General features: G+C 38.1%; 1 protein-coding gene across 2 annotated transcripts in view; it reads right to left on the bottom strand.

The window, feature by feature from the left end:
* Window positions 1-1,409: 1,409 nt before the first annotated feature.
* Window positions 1,410-13,580, bottom strand: part of LOC115223632 (progestin and adipoQ receptor family member 3-like) — a 31,768-nt gene continuing 19,597 nt past the window's right edge. For both annotated transcript variants that reach the window (XM_036512337.1, XM_029794301.2), the window contains 4 exons: window positions 13,318-13,470; window positions 7,037-7,240; window positions 4,109-4,199; window positions 1,410-2,523 (listed from right to left, as the gene is read on the bottom strand). In XM_036512337.1, the coding sequence (XP_036368230.1) occupies window positions 2,384-2,523; window positions 4,109-4,199; window positions 7,037-7,240; window positions 13,318-13,470 (588 nt within the window). In that variant the 3' untranslated portion in view covers window positions 1,410-2,383. The remainder of the gene's footprint in view (window positions 2,524-4,108; window positions 4,200-7,036; window positions 7,241-13,317; window positions 13,471-13,580) is intronic.

Raw genomic sequence — 13,580 nt, 5'->3', positions numbered from 1 at the left:
ACTTTACCAAGATGCAACAATATCTTTTTTCTTTTTCTTTTTCTTTTTTCTTTTTTCGCCTTTTTTATAATCAATCACAAACTCAAGTAAAGAAATCTCCATTCTAAACACATTTTTGATAAAAGGAATCCATGTTTCATCCAAGTCACTGTCATTGTTCTTTAAGCACAAGTCAGCTTTGATTAGGCAGACCTACGATCAAAGGGATTCCAACCATGACCATCCCATCTTTTGTTTTTCCATGTATCACAGACTACATTATCCAATGCATTGATCCATTTTTTTTCCTTTTCTTTTGTTTTTCAAAGATGACAAGGTGTGATTTGAGTGAAATCTGACTGCTGTTTCTAGCAGATTCAGTAGCCGTGTAGAGGTCCTCCTCTTTCTAGACTCCAAAGCTTTTTCTAGTTATGAAAACAAAGTGTTACACTGAAAAAGCCTTTGAGATGTGTGTGTGTGTGTGTGTGTGTGCATGTGCAGATGTACATATGCATATATGTGAATATACATGCATATAAATATATTTACAAGCTTGCAGTCTCACACACACACACACACACATGTATATATATACATATGTAATATATAGTACTTATATAAATACAAACATACATATATACAAATATACATACATATATATATATGTAATCATGGTACTTATATAAACATACATAAACATACGTACATATTTATATAAATATCTATTTATAAGCGTATATAATTATCAATTTGTACAGGCTTATATATAGAATATTCATATACAAATTTATGTGTTTTCGCATGTATATCCATGTACATATGTCTATGTGTGTGGCAGGGTACATACATACATGCATACAGACATACATATATATATATGTGTATACAGACAGACAGACGTATATATATGTATGTGTATACAGATAGACAGACAGAGGTATATATACATACATTCATACATAGATACATACATATATATATACACACACATATATAAATACATATACACACACATAAATACAGACATATATATATACATATACATACACACATACATACATATATATACACACATACATACATATATATATATATACACATATACATACACACATACATACATATATATACACACATAAATACATATATATACACACATACATACATATATATACACATACATATATATATATATATATACACATACATACATACATACATACACACACACATATATATATACACACATACATACATACATATATTTATACACACACACACGTACATACATATAGTTATACACACAAACACATACATACATATATTTATACATATAAACACATACATACATATTTATACACACACACATATACATACATATATTTATACACACACACATACATACATACATACATATATTTATACACACAAACACATACATACATATATATACACACAGACACATACATACACACATACATATATATATACACACACACACATACACATATATATGCACTTGCATATCCAACAATATTACTCGTTTGACATTCGTTGTTGCATAATGGTATTGTTTGTTAAAAATGGGAAATAAATCAATTTTCATTACAAAAAAAAAAAAAAAATAATGGACTAGAATATTGAAAGCTGTCATATTTAGTCTTGTTATCGTAAGAATGACAGTTGTGCTGGCCTGGGAGAAAGGAGGCAATGGAATTCTGGGAGAAGAAGAGGACAGAAAGAGGAAGAAGAAGAAAGGAGAATCAGAAGAGGACACAGCTGTTTCGGTGCTACTTAGTTGATGTCACTGATTCAATGCAGATTTGTTTGACATCAGAAGTTTTAATGCTTTTTTGTTCTCACTCTCTCTTCTACTCCCCCACTCTCTCTCATTGTCTTGCTGTTTCTGTATGTGAGTATCAAGTTATGTATGTGTAATCTCTCTCTCTCTCTCTCTCTGCATGTGTGTTTCCTCTCCAGTGCCAAAAAGTAGTCACCAAAATGGGTTCAATGTCCAGCCAGCCATGCTGAATCACCAACATCCAAACTGCTGTGCCCAATCATCTAATTCTGTCAGAAGAGGAGGAGGAAGAAGAAGAAGAAGAAGAAGAAGAAGAAGAAGAAGAAGAAGAAGAAGAAGAAGAAGAAGAAGAAGAAGAAGAAGAAGAAGAAGAAGAAGAAGAAGAAGAAGAAGAAGAAGAAGAAGAAGAAGAAGAAAAATAAGAAGAAGAAGAAGAAGAAGGAGGAGGAGGAGGAAAAATTGTGGTGGAAGGTGGTTGTAAAAATTGTGGTAGGAGGAGGTGAAATTTGAAAGACACGAAAATCTAATTGGAGATGCTAATTAAGAAATGGAATTTTTCAAAAGAATTTTTTTTTTGTAAAACCTAAAAAGATCTGTTGGATGTTATGTGGATGCTTTGTGGACACAAGGGTACTGCATGCGATAGTCTAAGAGTTCCATGTAAGATTTGCGCCACCACACAAGAGATGAGAAGATAAAGATGTGCCAAATTTGGTGACTGGCTCCGACGATGTCAAAAATTCCTGAATGGGAGAGAAAAAAGAAATAATAATAATAATAATAATAATAATAATAATGTGGAATGTGAAATGTGCAAAATGTGGAACATGAAGACTAAAACAATACCTGTTGTCATAGGTGCCCTGGGAATGATAGCAAAAGGGGCTGATTGCTAACTAGCTCAGATACCAGGAACCAAAAATGGCAGAAATTCAAAAGATAGTGCTCATGGGAACTGCTCACATCCTATGCAAAATCCTTTCTATGTAATCTCAGGGTTTAAAACAAACATAATTTTCGTATGTTTTTCTTTTGACATTCACTAGTACAACACTAAATACAAAACCAAATATATGGCACACTAGGCATAACAACAACATGAACTTCCAACCTGTCGTCTCTTGAGGTCTCTGGGTGAGACTTGGAGCCAACTTGTACAAATATAAAGTAAAAGTCAAACATAGAATAATAATAATGGTTTCTAATTTTGACACAAGGCCAGCAATTTCTGGGGAGGGAGTAAGTCGATTATATTGCCCCCCAATGTTTAACTGATACTTATGTTATAAAACCTGAAAAAAATGAAAGGCAAAGTCGATCTCAGCGGAACTTGAACTTAAAGAAAGATGAAATGCTGCTAAGTATGGCACTGTAAGCTGCTGGCAGCAAGTCCGCTAGGCATGCAAGACTCCAGGAGTTCCAACAAAACCTGGGTTTAAAGATTAATATTATGGTTTCAAATTTTGGCACAAGACCAGCAATTCCATGCAAGAGGTCAAGTCAATTACATTGACCCCAGTGCTCAACTGGTACTTACTTTATCAACCCTGAAAGGATGAAAGGCAAAGCCAACCTTAGCAGTATTTGAACTCAGGACATAAAGGAACTAGAAAAAATTCCACTAAGCACTTTGTCTGACATGCTAATGATTCTGCCGGCTCACTGACTTAGTAGTAGTTGTAGTAATAATAATAATAATAATAATAATAATAATAATAATAATAATAATAATTATTATTATTATTATTATTATTATTATTATTATTATTAAGGTAGCAAGCTGACAGAGTCATTAGCATGCTGGGCAAAATGCTTAGTGATATTTTGTCCCTCTTTACGTTCCGAGTTCAAATTCCTCCAAGGCTGACCTTTCATCCTTTTGGGATCAATAGACTAAGTACAAGTTGAGCACTGGAGTCAATTTACAACTCCCCTCAAAATTGCTGGCCTTGAAACCAATATTTTTATAATCATTATGATTAAAATTTGGTGGGAGGGCAATAGTTAATACCACAGACCCCAGTACTTAGCTAGTACTTTATTTTATGCAACCCAGAAGGATGAGAGATAAAGTTCACCTGAGCAAGATTTGAACTCAGAGTATAAAGCGGCATAGTACATTGTACTCCTTGACTCAACACATTTGACTAATGATGTTTCCAATCCTACATCCATCACAGCTGTGACATTGAATGGTGAGTGATGAATGATAAATGACAGAATGCTTGTTGTCCATTTATGAAATAGATGAGAAATATGAAGAAAAAAAAACAAAACAGAAAAAGGCAAGAAAGACAAAAATATAGATTATTTGCATGAGACTCTTACCTGGAGCTAATCTTTCTGGTACCTGAGACAAATAGAAGAAGACTGCACCGACACCAATTAAATACATGACAACTATTTTGGGGACAAACACCTGGAGAAAAGAAGAAAAAAGAAAACAGAAAAATAATGTTGTTAAACTCTGAAACTATATAATAATAGTTTCACACACACACACATACACACACACACACACACATACACACACACAAACAGATAACTACAATTTAAGTCAAAGGGTAAACTTGACAAGCAGTTAGGGATTCAAGCCTCTTCACCTTATCTCCTCAAAGACATACATCATCTCGAAAGAGTCCAGAAGCTGGCCACCCACATGGTTCTTGGTCTCAAGCATTTGTCTTATGAAAGAAAGGCTGAAGACGCTCGACCTTTATTCTCTCGAAAAACGATGCCGCCGTGCTGATCTCATTCTCGCTCACAACATCATAAGCGGAAAGTGTAACCTTTCAAAAGAGCTGTTCTTCACTCCTGCTCCAGAGCGTCGGCTGCGGAGTCACTCCAAAAAGCTCTATCTGCAACGATTTCATCTCAATCAAAGGAGAGGGGCTTTCTCCACCCAGGTTGCAGATCCGTGGAATAAGCTACCGGACGAGATAGAGAAGATGCCGACGACCGCTCGGTTCAAAGACTCTCTAGACCAGAAATGGCCTGAACTCTTTGCATGAACACCCTCCCTGTACATAAGTCCATGTCCCCCTACATGGCCTTGCTTTTTGCTTTTTGAGCCAAAGAATTAACTTAACTTAAGAGGAGGTAATGAATTAGTAGGTTTACATAACCATATGCAGTTGGCAGTAGCTGAAAAAGGCTCTGCAATAATCAATATTTATTATAATGAATATTTCCCTCAGGTACTTTTCAAGTAAGAAGGTATTGATGGTGATATAACTGACCACGTGCGGTTGAGAAGCTTGCTTTCCAACCATGTGGTCTTGGGTTCAGTCCCACAGCATGGCACCTGCCTAGGGCAAGTGTTTTTGACTATATTCCTGGGCAAACCAAAAACCTTGTGAATGAATTTGATAGATAGAAACTGAAAGAAGCCTGTCATATATATAGCTGCAGGTGTGACAGTGCATTAAGAAGCTTGTTTCCCAACCACATGGTTTTTTTCTATAATCTAACATATTTTTTCTAAAATAATTTTTAGCATATTTGATAGATAATTATCTTGACAAAATTTCTGTGTATCTTTTATTGTTTTGTCAACTGATGTCATCAAAAGTTAAATGCTTAGCTAGCTTTTCTTAGAATATTATGTTTCTTCTTAATATTCTGTTTGTTTGTGTTCATCTATTGATATTTCCTTAGTTCTCTTTGAATAATACCCCATTTTGGATTGCCTAGATAGCGTTGTATTGGCATATATTTTTGGATATATTAATTTGAATGGTATTTTATACTCCATTTCTGTATGTCTAAATAAGCTGGCACAATAGAAATGACTATCAGTAATATATGGCATAATCATCAATTAAAGATGTGATTTTTTTTTTCCATTCTGGTTCTTAATTTCCATTTGATTTTGATTTTGTACTTGGTGTACTTGACTCAGTAGGTCTCCTTAGGTGACCTGCTGTGCTTGAGGAGACCTATTGAGTCAAGAACATCAACATCAAAATAAAAATCAAATGGAAATTGTCGTTGTGATACCCGTGCTGGTGATATGTAAAAAGTACCATCCAAATGTGGCCGATGCCAGCGACACCTTGACTGGCTTCCGTGCCAGTGACATGTAAAAAGCACCAACCAATCATGGCCATTGCCAGCCTCCCCTGGCCCCTGTGCCGGTGGCACATAAAACACACCCACTACACTCATGGGGTGGTTGGTGTTAGGAAGGGCATCCAGCCGTAGAAACACTGCCAGATCAGACTGGAGCCTGGTGCAGCCTCCTGGCTTCCCAGACCCTGGTCGAACCATCCAACCCATGCTAGCATGGAAAATGGACATTAAACGATGATGATGATGATATAGGTGTGTTTATATATATGTGCAGATATGTTTGTGTTTGTATGTGTGTATCCGATTCATGATATCACATATGGTTGTGAATGAACATCACTATCATACAGGCAATGTCACACATTCCCATTGCTCTATGAAAACATTTCTGGCCATGGGGAAATATTACCTTCCTTGGGAACAAGGGGAACGTTGAAGACAAGATGGACACCCAACTGTGGAAAACCTGCCTCAACAAGTTCCAACTGAACCATGCAAGCATGAAAAAGTAGATGTTAACATGACAATCATCATCATCATCATCGTTTAACGTCCGCTTTCCATGCTAGCATAGGTTGGATGATTTTGACTGAGGGCTAGCAAACCAGATGGCTGCACCAGGCTCCAATCTTGATTTGGCAGAGTTTCTGCAGCAGGATGCTCTTCCTAACGCCAACCACTCCAAGAGTGTAGTGGGTGGTTTTTATGTGCCACCGGCACGGGATGATAGAAAACAAAAAATAAACAAACAAACAAATAGGCGTAGGAGTGGCTGTGTGGTAAGTAGCTTGCTTACCAACTACATGGTTCTGGGTTCAGTCCCACTGCATGGCATCTTGGGTAAGTGTCTTCTACTATAGCCTCAGGCCGACCAAAGCCTTGTGAGTGGATTTGGTAGACGGAAACTGAAAGAAGCCCGTCGTATATATGTATATATATATGTGTGTGTGCGTGTTTGTGTGTCTGTGTTTGTACTCCTAACATCACTTGACAACCGATGCTGGTGTGTTTACGTCCCCGTAACTTAGCGGTTCGGCAAAAAAGAGACCGATAAAATAAGTACTAGGCTTACAAGGAATAAGTCCTGGGGTCGATTTGCTCGACTAAAGGCGGTGTTCCAGCATGGCCACAGTCACATGACTGAAACAAGTAAAAGAGTAAAAGAGAGTAAACAAACAAACAAACCTGGACAACTTTATTCTCCCATCCTCCATTCAAGTATATCCAGTGTGCTGCAGGGATGATGCCATAGATAGCTAAACAACTGTACATCAGTACTCGAGACATGGTGAAAGTCAAAGAGTTGTTCAACCGTTTCGGCTTCAGTTGAATCGATAAAATTATCACTGATAGAATCACTATAATAATCATATATATTCTTTCCCATTCCTGAAATAAAACAAAACAAAAACGAAAAAAAGAAAATTGAAAACGAAATTTAAAAACATATTCATAGCATGTAGCAATTACTTTGTTATGGTTTTTCATATCTATTTTAATTAATTATCGCCTTGTAAGTTACTTGCAAACCTCACTAGTACCAGTACCACAAACAGGCACCTAGTACACTCTTTAAAGTGGAAGGAATTAGGAAGGGCATCCTAGGTGTAAAAACTATATATATATATATATATACCCATTTAGTTTGGCCTTATATTACACTCGTAAAAGCTCCTATATTTTTTGTCAGCTACCACCTGTTAATCCCATCTCTCAGAGTAAGCTGGAAGGAGTTCTGTGCATATGCATATGTATATATATATATATATATAGTCAAAATGAGGGTGAAAAAATTGGATATTAATTTAATAACATCAATTTAAACACCAGTGGCCTAGCGCATAAAAGACTGAGATTCAGTAAATATTATTAATACACAAATATAAGAGCATCCACATAGTGGATTCTCTCTCATATTTGTATATATATATATAGTACAAAGTAAGATAGGGGTTATGGGTGTAACCCACTATAGGATAGCATTTATCCAATATACTGTTGGTAAAGTACCCAGATTCTTAATACATAAATGTTTTTAATTGCAATGCAATTAACTCATTTATTGTATTAAACAGGTGAAGGTAAAGAAATATTTTTACCGTATCTTATATGTATTGAATTATAAGATATATATATATATATATATCACCGTGATCACCGTGACCAACCAGGCTATCAGATGTTGCTGCTCAACGCTGGTCACAATGCACTTTGCATTGTTTTTTAGCCTTCAAATGACACCACTCCGCTGGCTAAGCGAACAGGCCAACAGAAGAAAGAGTGAGAGAAAGTAGTGGCAAAAGAGTACAGCAGGGATCGCCACCACCCCCTGCCAGAGCCTCGTTGGGTTTTAGGTGTTTTCGCTCAATAAACACTCACAATGCCCGGTCTCGGAATCGAAACCGCGATCCTACAACCGCGAGTCTGCTGCCCTAACAACTGGGCCATTATGCCTCCACACACACACATACATACATATATATATATATATATATATATATGGCACGTAAAAGCACCATCCGTTCGTGTCCGTTGCCAGCCTCGCCTGGCCCCCATGCCGGTGGCACGTAATAGCACCATCCGTTCGTGGCCGTTTGCCAGCTCCGTCTGGCACCTGTGCGGGTGGCACCTAAAAAGCACCCATTACACTCACGGAGTGGTTGGCGTTAGGAAGGGCATCTAGCCGTAGAAACACTGCCAGATCAGACTGGGCCTGGTGCAGCCTTCTGGCTTCACAGACCCCAGTTGAACCATCCAACCCATGCTAGCATGGAAAGCGGACGCTAAATGATGATGATGATGATGATATAATATATATATATATATATATTGTATTTTGGGATGGTCATTTTTTTTTCCAAATAAACAGACACAGTATGTATTTGTTTTTCACTCGTTTATTATTGTTCTAACACACATCCATTGTCCAGAAATCTTTCGCCACACATTTGTGACCTCCTCAGTGACACTCTCCATCTTCATGTGTGTGCTCTTGCTCTACTTATTCCATTCTGTTCTTCTATGAAGGGGGAACCTATGTGCACACGCACCTGCGCTTTTGTGTGTGTGTGTGTGATTGTTCTTAGTAGCACTATGACCCTCCCCTCAGCCTCATCCCTTACCCCATTGTTGTTGCTGCTGAAGCACTGCCTTTATAGTTGAGCAAATCGACCCCAGAGCTTATTCTTTGTAAGCCTAGTACTTATTGTATCGGTCTCTTATGCCGAACCGTTAAGTTACGGGGACGTAAACACACCAGCATCAGTTGTCAAGCGATGCTGAGGGGACAAACAGACATACAAACATATATACATATACATATATATATACATATACAACGGGCTTCTTCCAGTTTCCGTCTACCAAATCCACTCACATGGGTTTGGTCGGCCTGAGGCTATAGTGGAAGACACTCGCCCAAGGTGCCACACAGTGGGACTGAATGTGAGACCATGTGGTTGGTAAGCAAGCCACCTACCACACAGCCACTATATATATATATATATATATATACACATATACATACTATACATACATATACATAGATATATATATATATATATATATATATATATATATGCTCAAGTGAAACGAGTTTCATCATAGATCGACTGAATTAGGACTGACCTAGGGCTAAACAAACTTTGTCCTTACATAAACAAGGTTCAATATTCCTGAGATTTCTACGAAAGATCATTCAAGATTCATTTTCTTCTTTAGTTTTTCTCTTCCAGAAACCAGATTTAACTCCCTTACCTAGCACTATTACCAACATAGTTGCCTCCCTTACATCAATTAGGAATTACAACCGTGTTTCGTGGTCTGCTACCACAACAGCTCCTTTATAGGATCCAGTTAGCTGAAGACATCATCAGGAGGAACCACGTCCGGTTTCGGCCCCTACTCCTCTACCGTTTTGACGTGGTGCCCCCCCCCCTTTCGGAGGTGTCTTCAGCTCTGGTGTTGAGTGCATGTCTTCTTTCTTCTTCGTTCTTCTGTTCCCTGGCCTCTTCGATGTATCGTCAGCAAGTGTCAGCTGGTGACTGACTGTCTTATCAAATTTTTCCCTTTAAATACCTGCCGCATAGGCTCCAGCAGGCGGCCCCAGCAAGTTATCACGTGACACTGTCTCACCTTAACTGACTAGTGAAGGCGCGTAGTTTTAGCCCGTGCTTTTTCTAAACGACCGTCACTTGTCAACAGGCAGCCCCAGCAAGTTGTCATGTGACACTGTCTCACCTTAACTGACAACAGTGGCTTCCGACTCTTTCACCACCAAAGTCTGCTTATATTTAAAACAATTTTCCCACAGAGCCTAGTCATTTGATTATGATTATTAATTAGCAACGAGCTGGTTTTCCCAGTTTTGTCTCTTGATTAAAGAAATATCTAACTGAATATTTATATGTACCGTATTTGCTGGCATACAGCAAGATGCGCTTCTGTCTTTTTAAACGTACCATTTAGCTTGCGTTTAATGCGGCCATATTACGCATGAGAGACTAAGTGTATTAGGTTAGGGAACCAGATAAGCATAAACCTGCTTGGCAAAATAATTATTACTAATAATAGAATATTGAAAGCAAGCCAAAATACCACCGCATGTTAGCACAAACTAAAGAAGAATTGCTTACAGTACATTTTCAGTTATTTGGGACGGTCATGTCATCTCATTATATCTCCTTTCACAGCAAAAATAACCCACACCTAATATTGTTTTACGTTATTTATTGACTGTTTTACGTTATTTACTGACTGTTTTACCTTTAAGAGACATTTATTTAAATTGTTAAAATAGAAATTTTGGATCTTTTCAGTTTGAACGGCAGTTTTTTCTAGCAGTGTCATATGAAATTATCACCCATAATTATGACCCTAGTATCGATCTATTGCATTTCAATCTCTTTTAGGATTAGGGTTAGTTAGGGTTAGGGGTGGGGGGAAGGTATCTTTTTTTCTTCAGAAATGTAAATAAACCCAATCTGGTTCTTAAACGAGGGACATATTAATACGGCACAGAATGTTTTTTTCCTCAATAGACGTCAGTGATTGGTTGAAATTGCAGAAATTGAAGAAAAGAAAAACAAATATCTTACAAACTAGAGAATTTTCTCAATAAAGCCAAGAGAAAAAGATGTTTTATAAACACATTCTACCAGTATACAAAGTTTAAAATTTTTTAGTTACCTAGAAATTATGTTAAAAACTCCGTTCAAACTGAAAAAATCCAAATTTTTTTCTAGAAAGATGAAAGGGGTGTTAATACACTTCCGTCTGTCTATCAGTTGTTTATTATGGGTGGATGACAACAAAATCATAACGATGGTGTACCATACTGGTAGCTGATCGCGATAAGATGAAGTACCACAACCAGAAATATGGGTCTTACATCATCATCATCATCATCGTTTAACGTCCACTTTCCATGCTAACATGGGTTGGACGGTTCAACTGGGGTCTGGCAAGCCCGAAGGTTGCACCAGGCCAGTCAGATCTGGCAGCGTTTCTACAGCTGGATGCCCTTCCTAACGCCAACCACTCCGAGAGTGTAGTGGGTGATTTTATGTGCCACCGACACAGGTGCCAGACGAGGCTGGCAGACGGCCACGCTCGGATGGTGTTTTCTTATGTGCCACCGACACAGGTGCCAGACGAGGCTGGCGAACGGCCACGCTCGGATGGTGTTTGTTACATGCCCACAGCACAGAGGCGTGTAACAATTTCCTTGACCAGAAGGGCCTCTAGCTAGAGAATAATGCTTCGATAATATATTTGTGCAACCCATTCTAGCATGGAAAAATGAAAGTAAAAACATCATACATCAGCATCATCGTCATCATCATTTAACGTCCATGTTCCATGCTGGCATGGGTTGGACGGTTTGACAGTTTGTGTCCAAGGACTGCATTGAGGTCCAATGTGTGCTTGGCATGATTTTTACAGCTGGATGCCCTCCCTAACGCCAACCACATTACAGTGTGGATTGGAGACTTTTGCATGTCACCTGCACTATTGAAGCTGCCATGCAGTTTGCCATACTACGAGCCCTGGGGCAGGTGGAGTGGATCAGCTTCATGCTAGGGGACAAGGGGATTGCTGTGAGAGAGTAGGACATGATGTCGTGATTCTCCAGACCTTCCTTCTCCATGATGCTTTCACCTGCTCTGACACAGAAGTCACTAGCCACTAACTTAAGTTGCACAGTGCATTCTTCACTGGGAGAGGTACTGATATTCACAATGAGCATTCTGCCCCATTTCCTGGTAAATGATAAGGTAGTTGGTTGGTTTCTTACAGAGTGTGGTGCAAATTGTTATCTCAGTAGCATCACAAAACCCCGGCAGCCTTACATTTGCCTCATTTCTCATGCCATAACCATAGCTTCCATAGACTAATATGTCTGTTGAAGTCAACAGCTACAATAAGATCAGCATCACTTGTCATTGAGGCAGTCTGCAGAAGAATCTCACAGACATGATTCTTCTGTTTTTCTAGTAGTCTATCCTGTGGAGAATATGCCTAGATAAATGTCACTATTGTGTTGCCTATGATTAATCTTAACTTAATAATCTTATCACACACCCTGACTACTTTTGTTACCTTATCTATTCATCTCTCAGTTAACAGTATACCTACTCCACTCCTTCCATCACTACTGCCTGCACAGAAGAGTTTGAACTGCTGTCTTCTACCTGTGAGGAGTTTGACTGAGGATCCCTTCCATCTTATGGCTTGCACACAACACACATCCACTTGTCTCATCTCCACTCCAGCATCTCCACAATCCCGCTGGAACTACTTTTCATTGTACATACTTTTAAAATTGCTACCCTTAATGCCTACAGTAGAACCTACAGTAGAAGGGATTCTGTCTTCTGCAGAAAAACTGCTTGGCTCTTTGTTGGTCACAATCTGGTTGTATCTGTACCTGTGAGGAATAAGAGAAGTTGGGCCATGCTTGACCAGCAGATGGTAGATTTGCAAGCATGATTAATTTTCCCTTTCAATTAAAGTTGCCAAAAATCAGAAAATAAAGTAAAATAGAATATGATTCCAAATGCTCAAATACAACAATGAGTAACTATTTTAATACGAGACGGCTATGACTGTTACTAGAGTGGACAGGGATCTAGTGGTCATGTCTAGCATGATGTGAGGAGAAACAAGAGAGACTTCCAGTATTGGTGTTAGCATCATGAACAGTCAGCCTTTGTATCTCATGGGGCCAAAAAGAAGACGGTCATTAGATGAGAAATTTAAACAGGCCAGCAACTGTAAAGGAGGGAGAAGCAAAAAGCAAGAACATTGCAATAAAGTTGGGGTTAGAATTAACAAGAATAATTATAAGTCACACAGGAGAAAGAAAAGGAGAAATAAAGAAACAAACATATATGTACATAAATACACACACACAAACACACAAAAAGTATAGTCAGAGAGAGAGAGAGAGAGAGAACATGACTTACCACTAAACAATAAAATGAATAATGCACCCCAGGAATGTAACATCCCATCAGACCAAATATTATTCCAGACAGGTCAATAGCCAACCACCGGATGTTGGCTTTAGGGGAATGACAGTAAAAGACATGATATGAAGCAGAACTAATCATACAAATCTGCAGAGAGAAGAGGAAGAAGAAACAAAAAAAAAAGAGAAAAATAAATAAATATACAAAATAATGATTAAAACAACAAAGAACACTGAATTTTTATAGTACTTGATACT

This window comes from Octopus sinensis, linkage group LG23 (assembly GCF_006345805.1).
Source record: "Octopus sinensis linkage group LG23, ASM634580v1, whole genome shotgun sequence".
Taxonomy (NCBI): domain Eukaryota; kingdom Metazoa; phylum Mollusca; class Cephalopoda; order Octopoda; family Octopodidae; genus Octopus; species Octopus sinensis.
This window is presented reverse-complemented; position numbering and strand designations above follow the sequence as displayed.